The following is a 23,389-nucleotide window of genomic DNA, read 5'->3' as shown; positions in this document are numbered from 1 at the left end:
AGTCGGTCCACCTGCGGTCTATTCTACCTGCCCCAGCCTTATAAACGTCCCCAAAACCCTATCCTGAACATTAATACTCGACCCCCCAGCCCCTAAAAATGACTCCGACCACATCCCCCCTCCCTGAGCACCAAAACCAGCCCCCACCCCCCTAAAACCTACCTCCACTCCCCCCTGCCCCAGCCCAACAGCATCCTGGACCTGAAAACTGCCCCTTTCCTTTCCCCAGTCCTGAGCCCTAAAACCCAGCCCTCTAAAAACTACTCCGACCACAGCCCCCCTCCCTGAGCCCTAAAACCAGCCCCACCCCCTAAAATATAGCCCCTGCCCCAGCCCAAATTCCCCCTTAGATTGTAAACTGCCCCTTTCCTGTACCCTGCCCTGAGCCCTAAAAATCTTGACCCACCCAGCTCGGAAAACTACCTGACCCCCTAGCTCCCAAAATGACCCCAACGCAAACAAAACTACCCCCACCCCATCCCCCGCCCGAGCTCTGAAACTTCTGACCCCCCAGCTCTGAAAATTACTCGACCACCCAGCCCTCAAAACTACCCCAACCCAAACAAACTGCCCCCCACCCATGTCCTCTGCCTGAGCCCTAAAACTCCTGACCCCCACCAAGTCCTGAAAACTATCCCTATCCCCTAAAAGCTACCGCCCAGCCCCCAAAACCCCACTTACCTCACTGCCTTGTCCCAATCTTTCTGCTTCCTGCTCTTCTGCCGAGCTGCAGCCAGCAACTAGACCGTGCATATGCCTTAACCGCGTATATGCGCGGTTAAGGCATATGCGGGGTTAAGGCATATGCACGGTTAAGGCATATGCGCGGTTAAGGCATATGCGTGGTTAAGGCATATGCGTGGTTAAGGCAAGCGTTGTTACGCTTGCAGTGTCGGAACACACGTGGCTGAGGCTGCGCTGTTCCAACTGTTTCCCGTCTTAAAGTGCAGCAAAGTCCATGAACGGCTTTATTGAATTACTCAGTCATTTAAATCCCCTTTGTATCTTGCTTGAGCTGTTTGACAGCACTGATGCCCATCTACTGCTTGGTAGAAGCTTAATGTGACTGTCCATCCATCCATCCATTCATCGATCCTTCCTTCATAAATGATCTCTGCAATGGAAGGCCTGTCATTGATATGAAATGTGTCAATACCAGTATACCCCTCAAATTTTCCCTCACTAGGATACTGCAAACTTGCCTCCTGAGGCAGTGACAGAGATTGCTCTTTCTCTTCGTGAATCCAGCTCTTAGAGGAAGAAACAATGCAGGATATTAAATTAATGGAATGCTGAATAACTCTAAAAAGGAGTACTGAAGGATCCTGGAGGCAAGGAGGGTAGCAGACATCCAGAAGGAGAGCTAAATGAACCTGACTGGAGATTATTCTGGAGGGGTAGAGAGCTAAAAAAATCCAAATGGAGTTTATTCTGGATCCTGAAGACAGAGAGCACTACATAGGAAGACTAGGAGAAAGACGTGAAGGTAGGATGTGCTGCAAAGAGGTAGGAGGAGGGAGTGCTGCAGGAATCTAGATTTTAAAAAACACACAAAGGTTCAGTTAGCTGCAGAAGGGGTTTTACCCACAATGGTTTTAATTAATCAATGCCCCACTTTGGATTTGAAGTCCCTAGCAAAAGACCAATCTTTTTGGAAGAGGAGGCCTCACCCACATCACATGGCATGCTTCATCATAGGCAACTGCTCTCCCCCTGGTAGGATAGTTTCACAAAGGGCAAACTCAACCTCGCAAAAGGGGGACGGAAATTCTTAGATAAAGTACTACTGGACAGCGAGGAATCCGAACAACTAAAAATACCTAGAGGCACCCAGGTTATCGCCTTCATTATTGGGCGCCTCGGGTACGTATAAAACGGATATTAAGATGGAACTACTTCACGGGTAGAACACGCACTTATAAACCAAGGGCTGTAAGCAGGGCCGGTTTAGGCACCGATGGCGCCAGGTGTGACAATCCTTTTGTGCACTCCTCTCCCCATGGCATCAGGCTCCACAGATTCCCTCACTACCACCCTCCAACAGTGTTCCATATCTCCACAGTCCCTCTCTCACATGTATTTCTTTTGTTTTATAGTGCTACTTATGCCAGTGTAGGGTGTCAGAGCCCTTTACATCAGAGACACATTATACAGAGACAATGAATCCTATATATGTAAATCAGTCTACAGAGGAAATATTACACAAGACAATGAGGAATACAAGGTGTGGGATTCACGTGTCATCTGTACTAGTAGGCAGTATATTTTAGGAGTGTTTGGTCTGGAGAAGCACAAACTCAGGATTTAAAATGCACCACAGTGTTTGGCTTTGCTAATAAGAATGTATTTCGACCCAAACGAATCTGTTTTATCAACATTAGTATAATGAACGACTGGAGGAAAAAACAATGTTCTAACATATACCATGTAGTTTTCATGCAGCTCTTTGATGGCGTTTCATAGGTCACTGTGATGTATTAGAACATTGGAAGTTACAACAGGATCTCTGTGACATGGTACATGTTCTTTGCAGCAGGCATATTATCCTTGTTTGTTACTTTATGTTGAGTCTCTAGACAAAACTCCAATATCTCTTTAGCAGGAACATTAATTATTGTTGCCTGAAAACTGCTGGACACACAAGGAGATCTACAGCTGGTACTTTAAAATCCATATGTTATTTGTATATACAGCGCTCTGAGCGCACATTTGGGCTGCACCAGTCACACCACCCTAAAGCCGGCCCTGGCTGTTTGCAAACTTATCAATTTGTTCATATTGTTGGCCGAGTGAAAAAGTGCAGTGCTTTGAAGATGGTGATAGTTTGGGGCTGGATTCTCAAAGTTAGCAGGTGGGTAGAGGCTGTTGGAAAAGTGTTTACGAGTGTAGAAGAACTGGTGGAGGTATGGGACTTGATACTAATGAAGTAGCTGCATGATGTGGATGGTCACACTGTAGACACTCGTTGGAATTGAATAATGCTTAACTCAGTGTCATCTTAAGTATTTTGGGGGGCCACAGGCAAGAAATATTTTGTGGGTCCCTGTTTGGATCAACTTTGAATTTTTAAAACCTATTTTTTGCTAATTCAAACCCTTTGTTGACAAACAATATTAAATTATACATTAAAGTGTTGCGGGGATTCTGCTCATGCACAGAACTATGCACAGAAAACCAGGACCTCAGTGAACTGTGGTGTACCAAAAAGCTCACCTCAGTACCCAGAAACCCTATCCGACTAGCATCAGTGTCTCATTCGTTATCCATACCACAGCGAAGCTACCAATGATTAGACCACCCACAACAAGCGACTTAGGATACTCTCAGGAACAGTGGGAATCAAGAACACTCCTTTGTTTTTATTCTCATACAAGTTGACAAAGTGTGTAATTAGAGACATGGAAAAGTTTATAATGTTTATTTTAACTACGTGCTCTAAGAGGCAGTATTTTGGCTAACATAAGCAGGCATATGATTAGAAATAAAACAATCAGCATTGTTACAATTCCATAAAACACAAAGGGAGAAATCATGTTATAATGATAGTGGAAACAGGTCTTATAGCACCTTGTGTACCACCCTCCCCTGGCTAAGAGCTGGTTTTATAATAATAGAAGGTTTCTGGGTTCAAACGGGGAACACCATACCTCCAAGATCAGCTGAGGTGAATCACAGGATCAGCAACGCTCTCTGTAGATGGAAAGGTTTTCCCCAAATGTCTGAAAACATGCATGCATTGCAATATTAAAGGCACTCGAGTTTCAGCTATTTGCAGCTGTGTGCGTGTTGTGTCTAGAGCGTGGGCCGTTCAACCTGAATCAACAGCATAGATTGTTATCTGACCTTGAAGACTTCTGCACAAGGTGAACAGACTGAGGTTGCGGTGTAAGTCTAGGGATGTGGAAAACAGACCGTTCTCATGCGTAGAAAAGCAAGCGTTTTACCTTACAACAGATACATGTAGTGTTGTGTGCAAAAGCGGCCAAGTGGCAAAATGGTGTTTCAACTTCTAATACTCTTATCCTAACATAGCAATGTGTGCAAGCAGAACCCGGTCTTAACTACAAAAGGTTACGATACAGATGTACACATAAGTGAACTTGTGAGAAACTTCACTTTCCTAGGGGGGCCTCAAAGTGCGAACACTGGGTATTTGCCCTCTTTGCCCAGGCCTTAAAACGTCTCAGTGAGTTTAACTGTATTTGTTGTGCATTACAAATACAGCTCAGACAATCAACTATTTGTGTAAGATGCAAAACCAAAGTTGGGCTAGCAGTCAATGATGGTGGTACTTGCTGTCCATGCCATTGTCATTGCCTCACCGTGCCGAACCGAAAACAGAGTGGAGTTTAGCTTAGATAGACTGAGTCCATACCATCACAAACCATATGATTGTTTTATATGTATGTATACATGTTTGTATGTAATGTTTATATATCGTAAACCTTGCCAAAAGGCTATGTGTTGTACTTTTTCCTTTTCTTGTGCTTGCATGTCTCACTGGACCAGGATAATTCATTGGATAGAGACTGATACTGTTACGCAGTGTTGATCAGTGTTATACATAAGCCACGAGAATGTGCTTTGCTGAAAGGTGTCACACATTAGACTTGGAAACGGCACACATAAATGAACTGCAAACATGGAAAAGTCACACCTAATCAAACTTAATAACTTGACAGGCCCGACTTAAGACGATAAAAAGTGACATTGAGTGTGTAAATTGAAATCGTGATTCATAGAATCTGGATTTGTGGGTTGTTATGCTCAGAAATTAAATTTCTGAGTGTGGAAATCTTATTTGTATGTTGTGCAGAATCCGCCAATGTGGCAGATTTTCCATAGGGAAGTTACAGTGTGGTGCTGTCAATTGTGAAGGTGGTGCTCACAACTTTGTGGGCCTTCACACATTTTTCCGGTGGTCTTTAATGTCCAGTAGTTCATGTGCTCTTATTGCCAAAATCGACTGGAGAAAGCATCTCAAAGAAGTGTCAGAAATACCAAATAAACCGTACACTGGATGTGGATGTGTGGGAAGAGGATCCTCCTCATGGAACATGTTTTCACATAGAGAAAAAAAGAAATGAAAAAGTTGAAGCTCATTTGCGTTTTGTAAACAGATGAGTTGTGTGGGGGCAAGTGGGTGGGGTTGAATTTTGCAAATTTAGAGTTAGGTATACATGTGGAAATATGATATTCGTTGATTTCCTTATGTAGCTGTGGAATTTTTGTGAGTCCCAGAAAAGTAGAATTTTATAAAAGTCAAAGTAACTTAGTACTTCTGGTTTCTGACTAGATTAGTATGAGTGAATTTAGGCAAAATACAGACTTTATACTCGCTGCTATGTTCACCCCGTCGTTTTTTAGGTCGCGCCTGCGATTGCAGGGGCGAAAGCCCCTGCTGTCGCAAAGCGATCTATTGTAATCATTTCAGTAATTTCCCTTTCAAGGACTAGGCATAGGAGACAACAGACTGTCACGCGCACGCAGCCGGCCGGAATTAGTTCAGGTCACGCGCTCCGATCCCGGCCGGCTGTTCACAACACATGCACACGCAGGCAGGCACACGCAGGCACAGGCAGGCACACACGCAGGCACAGGCAGGCACACACGCAGGCACACACAACACACACACACACACAGACAGACGCAGACAGACGCACTCACACACACCCCCCCCCCCTCCCTCCAAACTCACCGGTAGAAGCGTAAACCGGAACGTGCAATTATTTCTGCAGCTACAGGGGCGCCAGGATTGCCCAAGCTTACCTTCAGAATTATTCATGTGATGCGGAGCTGCTTTGTCTAATTTGAAACCATCATTTTGTAATTCTGGCTCCATGAATAACGAACGTCTCCCCGTTGCAGAAGTGAAACTTACTTCCCGATGCGTCGAAGCTTCCCATTGGTCATTGAGCGTAGCTGTCCAATTGGCTGTTAACTTCTTGCTCTTAAAGCTTCCGCGTGATTGTATTGGAGCAATCCAGCATTTTTGCTTATGTCCTGGTGTCAGAAAATTACATAAGGACAAACTCGTCATGTTTCTCTGGGGAAATAGGTGTCGACGAAAAATTCTTCGGAGGCAAAACTTTAAAATTCGGTGCGGGTAAATAACGCATGCGACGCCTCTCTGCATGCGGTAAATACTCACGAGACTTGCTCAATTTGCAATTAGGAAATATGAAGGACTCTGTCCGAGTATCCTCGCCACACAATGAGTTAGGCGAGGTTATTACAAGAACTAGTTCTAGCTGACGTTGATATGTTTGTAATAGATGCAGATGCCAATATTTTACTTTTTGCTGTGGCGTCGTTGAAGGTTTTTCTACAAATTCGAACATGTGGCCCATGTTCCCTCTACGGCGAGCAGGCACCCTGCCTTTACTTAGCACGCGAACGTGCTCAGGTAGCACGCACCTCAGAGCACACACTACACACAAGAGAAAGTACAGTATTCAGCTGCTTATTTCTTCAAATGAACGGCATGAAAAATCACCCTCACTCTTTTTGCTACAGTGCTTAATAAGTGTAGGCAGAGGACCATAAATGACAGGAACACCTAGGTGCCCTTCTTCAATGGCCCTGTGATGGTTGCAGGTGCTGCCGCAGTTACAGCAAGTGCTATATAAACAATGAGGGACAAGTATGCGCCTGGGCAGCAATTTGCGAAGGCCTGGGTGGCAGTGTGAGAAGGGTCTGCGGCGTGGGCCTCTGCTGCCTGGGGGTGAGCACGGAAAGCTGATCACATCGGGTGATCGTAGGCTGGCAGTGTCTTCCAAGGAAGTAGCAACCTCTTGTCAGATAAAGCCAGTTGTGTGAAAATGTCAACATTTTAATTACAAACTGCACTGTATCTATGGGTGCTGCAAATAATGACTGTACTTTCCTGGTGAAGAAATCCAATAACTCATTCAAAACACTTGTGTTCTTTCATTAGAAAAATCAATATACGTTAAAATACTTCAGAACGCATTCATTTAAAAGACTCTTTCCAAAGAATGCTTAGCATTTTCCCTGAAATAAGGATATTTTCATAAATTAAGAAAGCAGCTTTGAATCTCATTGTGGGTCCCCCCTCGTTATGGGCAAGTAACATGCTCACATTGTGCCTCAGGCTCACCTTCTGCTCGCGGGCAAGCCCCTTCACAAGTCTTGCTTACCTGTACCAGTGTCGCTCTCGGTGTTCCCAATCTGACTGCCAAAAGCATTGCTGATTCACCATGTGTCACTTTAAGATGTACTCTTGATCAGCATGGCTCTCATGCGTGTTTTGGTGTATGTTCTTACATTGTATGAATTAAATCCCGCCCTATGCCACATTTCCTTAGTTAGCTAAGCAAATGTGAGTTACTCGGGGGGATTTAGTTTGAATCTACTGCTACACATGAAAATCTATACATTTTAGCTCTGTCAAGACTCTTGCTGGGCCATAACATGCATACATATACCTTTGTTTCTGACTCTGAGTGCCAAGCTGAAATAGAGCACAAGGTACGCGAGTAGATGGCATGACATCTGGTAAACCTAGTTGTTCTCTCAGTGTTTTGAAGGACCAACATACGTGTTGCCCTGCGCGGACTTCACATTAGGGCGCATTACCTTTCAATCCTAGCTGTCTAAACGTCACTGACATATGGCCTCCCTCTGTTGTAGTTTGTCTGGGCGGGTGATACTGGTGCGGACTGTGCAATACGTTTAAGGCCAGTTTGAAGTTAGATATGTTTCTATCACTTAAAGCCTTCAACTTGACAACGCTTGAAATGTCTTAACATATGGCCAATGTCTTGCGACAAATGTCACTAATGCAGCTTTGGCTTTTACTGCGCAAAGAGCTCTAGTGAGCATTATTTATTTTTCCACTACAAAGATGCGCACATTTTATTTTGAGCACTCTAACGAGGAACTGAACATTATGTTATCGTTCTACTGCTGAAACCGCGTGCAGATTTGCAAATTGTGTTACAGTCTCAAGAAAAAATCTCAAACAATAAAAGAGGGGTAGTTTCAAACTTGGCGAACATCACATTTGTGTTTTCTTTACCCAAAGCTGTGAGGTAGTTCAGCTGGCAGAAGTCCAGAAATATATTTCAAGAGGGGTATGTCCCCCTGTTAAGACGCAACATTAAAGAAAGGCCCTTGGGGGGCACCTCTCACTGATATTTGGAGAGAAAATGGTATAGTATGCAAGGTGATTTTGGAGCTTTTGAATTATTAGTGTTATTCTGTTATTCTGAATATGTATTTTTTTTATGCAGGTATTAAAGCACTGTGAGAGTTGTATGATGTGGTAAATAATTTGCATGTATATTTAATTTTTTTTATCTTTACTGATGGTTTTACTAGTTAGTTTGGTTGGCAATTTGATCCCTTAGCACCACTTTTCCTTACTGCCTTGTGGTAGGCAGTCTTGTGGGAGCCAAGGACTACTTTTCCGTCTGTTCATTCTACACGTGTCCATCCCTTCTGCACAGAGAAAACGTACCATAAACGTGGTGTTTTGAATACATGTCTTTATTGATTTACAAATCTTGTTACCACAAGTATGTACCTGTTAAAGTGAGTAAAAAGCTCATATTCAGGAGGTTAATTACATACAAAAATATATATTATTGTGGTAGCTGAGGTTTAGAGTGGACAATACAATGTCAGTCACATTCACATTCTGTACAATTCATATTGGCATGGAGTGGGCGAGTAGGTTTCACAAACTGCCTCAAATGGAGGTAGGGGGCATACATGCCAACATTATAGAACAGGAAAATGGGAGATTCTGGAGAGAGAGAGAAAACAAGCATTGGCATAGCCAATAGGTCTCGCCTTTGGGACCTTCTAAATATTAAGTTATGCAGCACAATATCCTTGTGCACCAACATTACTGTTGCATGGTTAAACACTTATAAGGTCCCAAAGGCGAGACCTATTGGCTATGCCAATGCTTGTTGTGAATTACTTCTAGAGAGTTGATCTCTTGACCTGCCTGATCTCTATCGACTTCCTAAAGGAAATAAGCCTTAAATGTGTTCCTCCACGGCGGCCACTTGTGTATTTATATATCCATATTGGGTTATTAAAATTACATTTATTGAGGTACAATTCAGTAAGTCTCATATACCTTCTTTTGGACCTTAAATATAGCATGTTAAAAAATATTTTTCCATACTTTCTTTTCAGGTCGAAAACTCAGAGGAAAGGCTTTCTACTTTGTAAGCGGAAAGGTGTTTTGTGAAGAAGATTTTCTGGTATGTAATGTTTTTCTTACAACTTGTACAGATTCAACTTCCTGATTGTCACCCTTAACGACCTGACTGTATATCAAAAACGGTGTCAAGGCCATCCCCAGGAACCTGTTTCAGATTGTTCTAAGAAAAAAACGTACAGATATCTTGCCAAAAAAACCCCTACCCACCTCCTAACTACAGTGTGGAATAAACTCCACGGTGGAATACTTTGTTTAATCTTCCTGTCCGTCTACCTCTACTCCTTTAAATTTCACTACCACATTGGGTGTAACAGAGGAGGATGCCTAGGACGTTGTAGTGTCGCTCCCTTTTACTTCTGTTAACTCTGTTCATTTCCCCAGGGTTCCACTTGCGCCACTTGGAAGAAAATACCTTCCAAAAGTAGGATTTTAGTGGCACATGGAGTCATTGGTGGGCACCTTCTGTTTTCTTTTCAACGCTCCCTGCCTTTTTGACTATTAAATATTTCCCCTATCTGAAGTGGGCACAGTGCTTTGGCCTCTCCCGAGTGCCCCAAATATGGCCACAAGTTCTGCAATCGTGAGGACTGCTCCAGATTCAGCTCTTGGTTGCTTACCTCCAGCTGTACCTTCTCATTATGTCTTGTAAGGCACTGCACACCTGGAGTGCCACCGGTTCGAGGCTAGCAGAGTCATGAATAAACATTCCTGGGGACCTCTCAGACCCTGACCAGGCGTGTAGATTCTGTCGACTGTGGGCGACACGTCTCCTGGATGAGCCAGACGGTCACTGCCGACCACAGGCACACCCATACCGGTGGTCAGATGTGTGCCGGCCTGGATGGAAATAGCTGAAAGCTCCCTACAGAAATATATACATCGGATGCAGAATATGGATGGTTGTGGTCCCACATAAGAACTTAAAAAATGAATATATTCTTACCACGCGTAGCTTACATTGTTGGGGTTACAGTATGGGTCTCTGTCCACAAATGTGTGCTTGCTACTGAGAAGTGTATCTCCGATTCTAGGAGAGATAAATTATTATCATCACAAAATCAATTGAAAAAAATAACTCTATGAACATAAACCAGTGCTAGGTCATACTAAAATAAAGGTCTCCCCTTTGTTTCTGAGGGTACTACTTCTCCAACAGGCACACATATTTACATACATTCGGACCATCCGTAAAGTATATATGCCAACGAATTAACAGCGAAACCCTTCGCTTTCCTATTATGAATCTGCCAAAAAGCTCAGTTGTGTGTAGAAACGTCTGGCGTGCAGGTAGCATGGTCAGTACGGAGCACCTTTCATGCATGCAGCGCATCATCGTCTGGTGATGATGACATTACCAGGAAAGTCAAGATCACCAAATTATGAGTGGGGCCCAAAACATATGAACAGCTGCATCGAGATCCTATACCATCCACGCCAAAGGAATTAGCCCTATGAGCAGCACCAATAGGGAATGACCTTGGAATGACCGAGCTCAGACTATCAAGTGCAGGGACTGCTAAACTGCTCTCCCTTAATCACGGCAAATAAGTATATGTGGGAAAATAGCAGCTACAGGAAATGAGTTAATACACATTTAGCCAATCCTTATTTTCTTAAAGCTTTTTGGGAATTACTGTTTCAACAAGTAGGGGGAAACGATGCCTTATACTTGAATTCAGTCACAATTAATTAGATTAAAACATATTTAAAAAATATGTACTTTCCCATTGAGCAGACGGGGAATTGACCATTTTTTGCATGTTTAAGTCACAGAAAAAAATGCCTTGCATGGGAGACTTACAGCCGAATTCTACTACTCTTGAGAAATTATTTACTTATTTTAAAATCGCCAAAGAACGACGATTATCGTTGCTGTTCCTTCTTTTTCTCTGTCTGTTATAAGAACTTGTTGTAAAACCATAAATAACATTGTTGCTCACGCAGCACCAATTGGATGGACACCATTGAGTTAATTTCCATACTTTATCAGTGTAAACACTGGCCTGCTGTTATACTGAAGTGAGTCACTGATTATGGGAAGCAGCAAAACTTTTCAAAGCAGAGAGGAAATGGCAGGGGTATAGTAGCTACGGCAGGGATTTAAACATACTGGTGGAATGGTGCTGTGCGGAGCTTTATCTAGCAGTGAAGAAATGTTCTTTGAAGAGATAGGTCTCCAGGTCCTTGTGGCAGTGAAGGGAGGAGACTGGTGGCTCTGGACTGGCAAGGTGGTCCCTATCCCCTGTCTCGTGTAACCCTTGCTGCTGTTCCCCAAATGAAATGATTCGGATGCCAGGGGTAGTATGGTCAGCATTTAGGCATTCGTTTGACTATTAAAAAGTGACTCTAGGACACATTCCACTCTCAGGGGACCTGGGCAGGCAGTTCAGCAAGACTGTTTCTATTAGAGCAAGACCAAGTCTTGATTTCGATGTGGTTAGTCTCTGTCTGGAGTGGCATGGTGAGGAGAGACAGGGTGGACTGGAATGCCACATAATTACCAGAGCCTGAGATCAATTAAAATCATATATATATATATTCTTTTTCTAGGTAGTACACCTTAAGCGTATGCCGAAACATGAGTTGAGTGGTCATTGTGTCAGTCCTCGCCACCTCAACTGCTGTGCTTGTGCCCACCTACAGGCCAGGACAGATGGACAATCAACAATCACTCACGCTGGGAGAACGTGCTTGGAGAGTCACAGAGGAATTGCATAGGAACCTGGGCTAAGAGCCGGGAGAGAGCATCAGAGCCCCAGAGGGTATGGTAGCAGTTTTCCCTCAGCTTTTGCCTGTCTTCTGCCTTTGTGTGGCATCTGGGGGGAAATATTGGCCTGCTTGAAGGACAATTCCCAGGAGACTTGGTTATTATAAACGTCAGAAATCCCAGGACAGCCAGGGAAATCCTGGCAATTGCCAGAGCAGGAATGTCAAAATCAAGCCCCATAAAAATCCTGCATTTGGGTTTCTTCTATTGGTATCTAAGCTTGCCTCATAGGAGGGAAAATTCACCCAATGTTGCTTTAATGATGGAACTAGGTTTAACTCAGATCTGCAGGTGCTGGTGGGAAGTAGGTTCAGGGTTCTTGCCTCCTTTGATCAAAACGATTGACTTTCTTCGGGAAGAGCTCTGACTCTGCTAGCGGTCCTGATCATAGAGACGAGCCGGCGCTTGAAAGAGGCTACCTGTCTTTTGTGATTACCTCCCCTAGGTTGGGTACTTCGGCCAGAGCGTATCTACAGGACAGTAATCAAGTGCCTCATCCAAGTCATTTGGGTGCTCTTCTTGCACTAGAGCTCCCGGTCTTGAATAAGGGTTCCCAAGGCATAGGATCTCAAAATCCTGTTCCCTGCTCACCCATAGTTACTAAAGATCAACACAAAGGACTGCACGTAAAATATTGCAGGCACTCGTCGCAAGCTAGATAACCTTGATTGGTTAAATCTAGTGTCTTTTTTTTATCTTATTTGCGTGCAAGAGCCTTGGATTAGGAATCTCCTTTTACATTAATGGCTTTCACACTCTTTTTCAACCAGCTCTACCTTCTGCTGCAGGCATACCACGAGGTGGGCTTGCTATTTTCGTATCTGTAAAAATTGATAAGGTCAATGTTGTCCTCAGATGGTCATCCCAGCAGTTTTTAGTATCACAACTATCTCTAGTGGGCCAATGGGACATTTTGTTGATACATTTTTATAATAATATTTTCAACCCTCAGGCATCCAAAGCAATTGAGGATCTTGATGAATTTCTGGACACCTTCTTTCTAAATCTGAACAAGAAAGTTACTGTGGTATGGGTCGGGGATTTAAACTCTACACTTTGTTCCCGGGGAAGATAGCCAGTTATGCGGCATGCCACGAGAGGATGGTGGTTTGGTTAAGGCCCACTTTAAACATTATTTACTGAGCAAGGCTTTGAACACACTTATTCCTAAATTAGATTTACAAATTGTATGTGAATCAAGGGGTGATCACTATGAAAATATCGTATGTTTACTGGAGAGGCAATAAGGAGCACTATAGATTTTATGATTATCTCAGTGAATGTTGTCCCTCAGGTCCTAGAGCGGAAAACTGTTCCCAATTGCCTCACTGACCTTAATCCTGTTTCTAGTACCCTTAAACTAATCACTAGGATCAACTCTACTGAAGTAGTGTGCAAACACGTGTTTAATAAGAATAGAAACATTAGGGTGAGATGGGAACACATTGACCCTGTGAACTTTATTTATAAAATAGTACGGGAGAATATGGAACGTATAGAAGCTTGTTTGGCAGAGGATTCCACCCGTCTGTCAGTATTAAGGTGGTTTAACCAAGTATGTGGGACTATTAGAGAGGGTGTGATGGCCTATAAATCACCTTTGAGCACCCTTTACATTGCTGGTTCAATGGTGCATGTTCGGCAGACCATAAATGTTTAAAGCTCATATTAACGTCTGTTCCACTTTATCCCTTGGAAGTGCTTAAAGCAAGAACAGAATATAAGGAAAAAGTGGAGGCAAAAAGGGAGATAAGGATAAAAGCCTGGGAAGATTTGTCAGTTGCAGCTGCCTTAAGTAACAGCATGAAGTTTTGGGAGATCATCAATCACCCTTTCTTCTCAGAGCCTGACACTCCCAAGGTGGAAGCCCTGATCTCCGAAGTGCAGTACCTAAATCACTCCTCTGGAATTTTCCACCTGAGAGAGGTAGATCGATGCCTCTTGGACAACCATTTTGTGTCGCCATTTTTAGACTTACCCTCAGTGCCTCTAACTATGCCTATAGCACTGGACAAGGTAGTCAAGGCATTGAACCTTTCAGCTCCTGGAATAGCTCCCGAATATAATGGGGTGCCAGTGGACCTCATCAAATTAACTATTCATTTGTGGGGACCAATTTTAACTAATTTTCTGTGAAGTGGAGATTAAGATACCGGAATCGTGGAGATCCACTACACTAGTCCCCATTATCAAAAAATGAGACAAACTGTCAGCGACCTGTTATAGGTCGAACTTCTTGATGCTACTGGTAAAATTCTGGGTCGGGTAATCTTGGCTCGTTTAGAAACCTTTGCCGAGGAGAACAAGATTATGATCCCGGTGCAGGTTGGTTTTAGACCAGGCACTGGTACCCTAGAGCATACCCTAAATCTGCATCTTATCATTAGCAAATACGTAAAGGCAAAAGTGGGGGTTGGCGAGGTGCAGTTCATATGGCCTTTTAAGACCTATCAAGTGCCTTTGACCTATTCAATAGGGAAAAACCTTCTGTAATAATGAAGGAGATGGGGTTTGAATTAGACCTTCTTTCCTTTTTAAACATCTGCACCAGGATTTAAAGATTGCTGCCCATTATGGTCTGCAAGGAGAACTAACCTCACCAATAGAATCACATAGAGGGGTAAGACAGGGCTGCATCTTAGCCCCTTTTTAGTCTCGCCTACACATCGCGCAAATGCTTCTTAGGAGGGAGCGCTTGAAATTGCTCTGGGCTTTTGTGGAAACTTGTGCATGTTCTGCACTGTTTCCAATGGGCCCTCGTGCATGTGCGGCGTTTGCCTTGCGGGAGCGAGCTGTGGTGCCATCTGTTATCAATTATCGTGCCCGCCGCTGCTCGCTTCCGCAAAGTAAACGCTGTAGATGCTTGCGGGGCAGCGCTTGTCTTTCAGTGCTTGTTTCAGTTGAGTTTTACATTCTGTGGTCCTTTTCACATTCCTGACTCACTGATACATTTTGAGTCTCTTAGACCCCTTCTCTGCATCACTTTCCCTAATCCCAATTACATTCAATGATTTGTAACACTCACTCCGCCACTGCTCCCCCTACTCCTTGCTTCATCCCTCACTCCCTGATCCATTCCTGCTCAGTTACATTTCCTGTGACATTCCAAGCTGGTATATCCCTTCCTCTGTCACTTTCCCTGCCCTGTGTGCCTTTCTTCGCTCCATGATACATCCCTGCTCGGTTACAGGCCCTGTTCTTTGCTTCACCCCACGCCCGCCTCATCGTCTTCTCTGTCACTTCCCTGTCCCATGACGCCCCCTGCCGTCTGCCCCCGTCGTTTCATATCTGTCTGTTGCTTTAACTTTGTTTTGAGAGGTTTATCGCGGCCTCTTTGTTAAAGGATCACATACATGGTCCTTCTTTATTGGTGCAATCGTTCACCTTAATTAGACAAAGGGTTCATTTCAAATGCTATCAGCCGGTCTTGAGAGAGGTTTCATTACGCCCTCGCCTCGCGCCCTCTGTGTCACAGGATTGAATTATGAGTCTCAAAAGCAGCCCAGAGCTAGGCGAATCATCAGCTGGGGGGAGGCCGCCAGGCCAGGGGTGGGGTGAGGGGGCGGGGACGTATGAAGACGGCATTAGGAGGGGCCGTGACATGAAGGTAGGGGGTGGGTTCACCAGATACATTGGCCCAGTGCTTAATTTGAACTGGTGCTTGCACGTAGAGCCCACCCGCACTAATATCGGGGACCAGCTCTTATTTTTCTTCATCAGACTTTGACCCCCAGAGTAAGAGAGAGAAAACACAAAAGGGTGAAAGTAGGGGCGAGAAAGACGGAAAAGTGGTGAGGAAGGGAGAAAGCAAGGATAAACAAGCATTTGCGATGCAATAGGTCTTGAATTTATGAGATTTTCAGCAATTGACATTGCAAATAACAGTGCCTTTTTGTTTGTTTTCGTTTTTAAAGCATAAATAAAAGGCATTGTAATTTATAATGGCAATAGCTTAAACTCGCGTAAATGCGAGACCTATTGCTTTGCAATTGCTTGTTTGTTCAGGGTGTATATATAAATGGCATAGCCGGCTACCTTTTAAAAGCAGGGGCGGATGTACCAAAGATGGTTGAGCAGTCACTCCCTATACTTCTATACGCAGACAATGTGGTTTTGCTTTCCCGTGCACCTAATAGTTTACAGATATGGATGGAACACTTTACAGAATATATGGAGGGGCTGGCTTTAGAAATAAATCAGTCAAAGTCCTAGATCATCACATCTGGGCCTTCAAACACAAAAACTGAGCTTCTTAGGATGAGAGGAACTACACTTAAAAGGGTAAAAGATTTTAACTACTTGGGTATTGCTTTTAGTTCACTTTAATGAAATCAAAACAAATGGGAAGAAATACGGAAGCTATCTTTGGTTTTTCAAGGAGGTTAAATCACAAACCATTGCCAGAGATGATCAAGCTGTTTAAGATAAAATGTATTTCAGCTGGTGTTGGGGGGTACCAAAATATATACGCTTTGCAGTGTATTGAAAATAGTTTTGCACACAGGTATTGTCTGTTCCTAAAAACACCGCAAACTTTATTTGCCATGAAGAGATGGGCTTACCCTTTGTAGGGGACCAGGTAAAAATTGCCCCCCTTCTACTATGGATCAAATGTTGGCTGACCCAGAAGCAGATCTGGTGAGAGAGTGTATCTTAGATTGTTTATCATTAACAAATGTGGATAAGATACCATGGTTGGGTCATGTAAAAACATGTCTCTGTAAAATAGACCCTCCTGAAATGTTTACACATCCCTCATTGACTAAGGGTGATGCAAAGGATATTGTGAAATCCCGCTATGCAGAGGTTTGCACAAATGAAAGACTATACAATGTGCTGAATTTGAGGACGGTGGTGGTGTATGCTCCTATTGTTATGGTAAAAAATAACGAACTTTATTTCTGTTGGTTTGAGAACCCATTCCATTATTTTTATTTAACTCTTTTCAGATTAAATGTTATACATTTTATAGTCACCTTCCCTATTCAATGCTTATGGAAACATGATCTACCCCATGCAATTGCAATTATGTCTCTAAAGAAAGCACAAGCTGCTCTACTTTTTCTGTCCTCTGTACTCAAGTCTCAGATCTGCCTTTTTAATACCTCTGTTACTTCAGGTCCGTTTTGAACAATATTTGTCTGCTATGGAGTTTCTACAAATGCTTTCAGCGATAGATATGTCATGCAGTCCTGAATTTTATTAAGAGTGTGTTATAACTTGGAAACCAATATGGATAGATAACCCCCTAACGCACTGTAGTTAGCGTCGACCATGATTATTTTAACGCTGCAATAGGAAAAAATCTAAGATATTTTTTTTTGTATTGTGTATTTAAGTTTTTATACTTTTATGGGAAAAATGCAGAATAAAGATACTTTGACACGTGCACACACACACATGTGTATATATGCGTGTGTATTTATATACATGTATATACATTTAAAAAAAGTATATATATATATATATATATATATATATATATATATATAATCAAGGGCTTTTCACGCCCGAAACGTGTCCCCTTTGACAAACTTGGCTAAAGAAATATAACGGAACATCTTGCCAATTATTTGTGGTCTGTTCTTCTGCTTCGCCGGCTTTCCTGGCCGGATGTGGTTCGAGGATCTGGTAATTGATAGATATATATATATATATATAATATAATTTTGATTGGAATGCTTTTCTGCCTGAGTCCCAATTAAAACATATCAATTTGCAATGGGTTCCCAAATATGTGTAGAATATGCAATTTTGGAATGCATGAAATCAAACACTGGTAAAGTAGATCAACATTATGAGTTTCAACTGAGAAACCTAGCAGTCACTGGTTCAAATTTAAGCAGGGCTGACTCAAACTTTCATCCTTCCAGATGTAAATATGAGTACCTTTGACCTGGGAAATAATAACATCTATTATGCAAGCTCTAGGGAGACTTGTTTTTAATATCTGCAGTATATGTAATACGTCAGTAATGCCAGTCTATGTACTAGCACATGAACGTATGCAGAAGTTGTGCATGTCTGTAACTGTAAAGCTATCAGAGACTTCCAAACCCATATATATTGACATCTTTGTTGGAAAGAAAAACATTCTTGTGAAAGACTGAGTTGTAGGGAGTGTGCATTAAGTACAATTGACTTGCTTTAATCAAAATCCAGTGTAGATTCAAACAAAACGCAGAACACACAGTAAGCCAAAGGGCCTCTCGTACAAGTTCTCAGCCAGTCCAACCTATTCAGCATCTTCCTTTGATCCATATACAAAATGAATTAGAAGGTCAAGAGTACCTTGCTGGCCTTGAAGAATGAGAACATCATGTGTGGATGCATATACCTACAAGTAGTTGAAATCAAAAGTCATATCACACGTGGTATTCTCTACTACAGCCCTTGGGTGAGTTACATCTTGGATATCCAAAATGGCTCCCTTTGGAGCTATTTGGCCAGTGTGGGCACATAAGAGCCAGATCCATGCCACGGTTTGAGGATAACCCCTCAGTATTTATCTCCTGAAAGTCTAGCATGGATTTGCTTGCCTGGACTGATATTCAACGCCCTTGATCTGGAAGAACTAGATGTCGTCTCATTCTGTCCCCATTCATCTCACGTTTTATTTTGGGAAAACAAAATGTAACCAGTATAGAACGATCTTGCGGTTTTTGAGTCCAATTATCGATATGTTGTGTGAAACCTATTGAGCTTGCTACCACCTACTCTCTAGTATGTGATAAATGCTTTTGATTACTGCAGCTGTTGCCTCTCTTGAGATTTGTTTTGAAATGCTGCCCGCAATTGTGTTGTTGTAGATGCTACTAATTTGGATGTAAAATAAAATCTTCATCGTTTTTCAGAGTACAAACAGATAGAGATTATGTGGACGTGCTTAGCAGGGCAACACAAAACCTTTCCTCCCCCATGAACCTTCATGTGTTTTTGAGGCAGACTTTGCATGTGTTTTTGAGGAGGAGAATTTGTCTATCAACCCTGCCTTTACCAGGATCTCTCTCTAGGACTTGCTGCTAAACAACCCGCTTACAAAAGTAGGTGGCTTGTTGAGCCCACAAGTGAGTATGAGTCAGTGTGAAGGATCTTCCAATTTGTATTTATTTCTCTTCGTAGAGGATTCTTTGTACCATTGAGAAACCAAAGGGAGCCTTTCACAATTGGTCTAGTTGGTCAGGTATAGCATACGTCAGCATCCCATTTTCAGTACCTGGTTCATGTTTGACACCGCTTTTGACTACTTTCTCACTATTAATCAGAAGTAATATTTCCTGGAGCCCTTCTATAAGCGTCAGTTCACCTGGGTTGTCTTGGATATAGCTGGAGATATGGAATGTCCTCTTCTAGAAAGAGCTATAGCCATCAAAGAGCAGTCACAGGTGTAAAGGTCACTCGCTTGCTTGGTGCATTGGTGGAACAATCAGATTATGTTCATGGCCAGCAGAGAACAGGAGAGACGAAACCCCAATTTATACTCACAGGGACAATAAAGGAAAATTCCTGATCCGAAGACTTTGCCTGAGCATCATATTTTTGCTGCTGTTTGATTTTTTTATTTGACTGTAGCAGATATCACCTTACAATAATTTACAAAGTAATAAACGAACTGTAGACTTTAAAAATAGTAACATACAAAGTATTGCTCATGGGGGTGTAGTGTTAGACACTGATATTGAAAAAGCCAGAAAATGTCGAATGGATTTAATATGAAGGTCAAAGGAAGATAGTGAAAGGGGTAGATTTATCAAGCAGGGGGTGTGCCTTGGGTTATAGCAGCCTTCTCCAATGAGTAGCACGTGAGCCACTGGTAGATCTCTAGGTCCCTGTAAGTAGCTCACGTGGGTGCAATCTGCCCTACTAAATTAGAAGCTTTTGCTTGGTCGAGTTATTATATTTACACCAAAATTAAGTGTGCACTTGAGACAAAAATGATCTTGTGAGCTGATGGTTGGGCAAAAATGGCTACATTTCCAAAGTATATTTAAAGCTGATATTTCAGTGATACATTATGTGTCATGGTGGAGGACGTATAACTAACATTATTTCCTTGCTGCCAGTGACATCACAGATGTGACGTTTCTGTATTGCACAATAGAGAGATTTTAACTGACAATATGTTTGCATTACTGATGGCGACCCTGCCTAATGAAGTGAGATGATCGCTGCTGGTAATCTTGCTTATGGTGGCCACTAATGTAAACATGTCTGATGTGATCACTATTACAACATAACAATGTTAGTTGCTGGGATAATTTTCATGAGCATGAGCAGTTCCTATTACAAACAAGCATTTGCAATGCAATAGGTCTCGCATTAGGAAAGTGTGAGATATTGGTATTGTAAATGACAATTTTTTTTAATGTGTGTTGGCTTTGAAAATATATAAATTAATAGCATTGTTATTCACAAAGCCAATTGCTTACACTTTCCTAATGCGAGTCCTATTGGCTATGGCAATGCGTGTTGGTAGCAAGCAAGGACAGTGCTGTTGTGCTGCTGAGTGATGCCGTTGTGGTGCTGAATGATGATGTGGTTGGGCTGAGTGATGTGGTGGTGTATTAGAGTGATGTGGTGGTGTATTAGAGTGATGTGGTGGTGTCTCGGAGTGATTTGGTGGTGTCCCGGAGTGATGTGGTGGTGTCCCGGAGTGATGTAGTGGTGTCCCAGAGTGATGTAGTGGTGTCCCAGAGTGATGTAGTGGTGTCCCAGAGTGATGTAGTGGTGTCCCAGAGTGATGTAGCGGTGTCCCAGAGTGATGTAGCGGTGTCCCAGAGTGATGTAGCGGTGTCCCAGAGTGATGTAGCGGTGTCCCAGAGTGATGTAGCGGTGTCCCAGAGTGATGTAGCGGTGTCCCAGAGTGATGTAGGGGTGTCCCAGAGTGGTGTAGCGGTGTCCCAGAGTGATGTAGTGGTGTCCCAGAGTGATGTAGTGGTGTCCCAGAGTGATGTGGTGGTGTCCCAGAGTGATGTGGTGGTGTCCCAGAGTGATGTGGTGGTGTCCCAGAGTGATGTGGTGGTGTCCCAGAGTGATATGGTGGTGTCCCTGAGTGATATGGTGGTGTCCCTGAGTGATGTGGTGGTGTTGTGTGGCGTTCAGCAGTGTGAGGCGTGCAGCAGTGTGAGGCGTGCAGCAGTGTGAGGCGTGCAGCAGTGTGTGGCGTGCAGCAGTGTGAGGCGTGCAGCAGTGTGAGGCGTACAGCAGTGTGAGGCGTACAGCAGTGTGAGGCGTGCAGCAGTGTGAGGCGTACGGCAGTGTGAGTTGTGCGGTAGTGTGCAGCATGCAGCAATGTGAGTACTGCAGCAGTGTGCGGCGTGCAGCAGTGTGCGGTGTGCAGCAGTGTGCGGCGTGCAGCAGTGTGCGGCGTGCAGCAGTGTGTGGCGTGCAGCAGTGTGTGGCGTGCAGCAGTGTGTGGTGCAGCAGTGTGAGTAATGCAGCAGTTTGATGCGTGCAGCAGTTTGATGCGTGCAGCAGTGTGATGCGTGCAGCAGTGTGATGCGTGCAGCAGTGTGATGCGTGCAGCAGTGTGATGCGTGCAGCAGTGAGATGCGTGCAGCAGTGTGAGGCGTGCATCAGTGTGCGGCAGTGTGCAGCATGCAGCAGTGTGAGGCATGCAGCAGTGTGAGGTGTGCAGCAGTGTGGGGCGTGCATCAGTGTGCGGCGTACAGCAGTGTGCTTGTAATGTTATCAAACAAGTGACACCCCTTCAATCAAAGAGCCAAAGCAAGCTTTTCATTACTGGAAAACTGCATTGACACTTCATGCTGAACTTATGTTAGAACAAAGGATGTGAGGCGTGTCTGACAGACGATAGTTTTCATATTCTTCCGGTGTTCGTTCAGACAGGATGTTGTATGTATGAGTGTCTGATGATACGCTTCCAGAGGGCACATCGAGTGGAAGTATACAGGCATGATTATCACAAGTGTTGTAAAATGGTGGTGACACCTTGAGAAAGCTGTGGAATGAATTTCGAACTAAAATCTGGCTCGGTGGCAGCAGGCAGGACACGAAGGTAGATTATTTCCTTCATAACATTTTTGGCAATATTTTGTGACAGCTTAATTTAACCTAATGAAATGCCCTACTTTAGTGAAGAGATCAACAACTATTTACAAGACAGTACACGAGTCAGGTGGACGTACAACTACAATAAAATCCATGGATGCCGTGCCCATGACTGGATGGGTGCAGGAAGAGGCTGAAGAATTCCCTCAGGTTTCCTATGTGTTAGTTTATGTTGCATTTTTTAAAAGGATGGCATATATTCAGCAATTGCTTTATGAATTTGTACTTGTATAGTGCACTTATACCCTGAGGTGTCTTGGCGCTGTACGCATACCGCTGTGGAACCTTTCCTGGCTTTTCCCTGTGAAATGACCACTCCTGGGCACCCCCAAGGTGAAATATTCAACAATGTTATGTGATAAGCACTCCTATTTCAACTCCTTAATCTAAGTTTTATCAAATTATAAATGGTGCTAACCCATATCTTGACTAGCCCCGTAGCCAAGTTGGTACAAATTACAATAAATTCACAGAAACCTGTGGTATGGGGTGCACTGTTCACATGTACACAATTACGTGTTAGGTTTTATCCTTTGTTTCATCTACTCATCTTTCATCAATATTAAAGCAAAAAGCAATTAATTAACATATAATGTTCAAAAAGTTGTATCAACAGTTATACAAGTTGAACTGAAAACATGAAAAAACACCAAAATAAATTATCTTCAAACAATGCTTTGTATTTCCTTTCTTCAAATTAGATTTATTCTTCTTTTTTCATCAATGAAAATATGGATTCCTCAAACAACTTAAGAAGCCATGTCCCAATGCATTTCGGTATGCACCTTCTTCAGGGGAATGCGCTACAAATAACATAAAGATCTATCACAATTGTATTAAAGAAAATATTTACAATTTCATACAGCATTTAGTTTTCATGAATAGAAACCAGAAGATCTTATAAAGTGTAACTACATTACTTATACAGTAAAAAAACCATGCTCAACAAAGTTCACCTGCCACCTGTTAATCCAAAACATGGTGTACAACCAATACTGCCGCCACCTACTTATCACTACATGCAAGTGCGAACAAACAAAATGCCAACTGAAACCATGTGTGCTACCTAGTGACCCCAAATTCAAGAAGTGTCACAAACGTGCACTCTTACCTTCATTTACAACACGAAAATGACATGCCAAACTGTCCTTATTCTGAAAAACAACAACATCGAAAACCTTACTGTGCTATCTCTGGTCTTACATGTTTGCTTGTCCTAAAGTAAAACACCCAATACTTACTCGGTCCTTTTTGACCACACGTCTTAATCCTTACAGCGCTTTCTCTAGTGGACTCGTATTTCTACTCTGAAATATAAACGTAGGAGGACTCCTTAGTATTTCATTAAATTT

General features: G+C 43.0%; 1 protein-coding gene across 1 annotated transcript in view; it reads left to right on the top strand.

Annotated features, from left to right (window-relative positions):
- The window catches only part of LOC147665007 (LIM domain-containing protein 1-like), a 125,252-nt gene that overhangs the window by 71,001 nt on the left and 30,862 nt on the right, over nt 1–23,389 (top strand). The window contains exon 2 of the mRNA XM_086949824.1: nt 9,172–9,239. Coding sequence (XP_086805950.1) covers nt 9,172–9,239 — 68 coding nt within the window. The remainder of the gene's footprint in view (nt 1–9,171; nt 9,240–23,389) is intronic.

This window comes from Lissotriton vulgaris, unplaced genomic scaffold (genome assembly GCF_964263255.1).
Source record: "Lissotriton vulgaris unplaced genomic scaffold, aLisVul1.2 SCAFFOLD_731, whole genome shotgun sequence".
Taxonomy (NCBI): domain Eukaryota; kingdom Metazoa; phylum Chordata; class Amphibia; order Caudata; family Salamandridae; genus Lissotriton; species Lissotriton vulgaris.
This window is presented reverse-complemented; position numbering and strand designations above follow the sequence as displayed.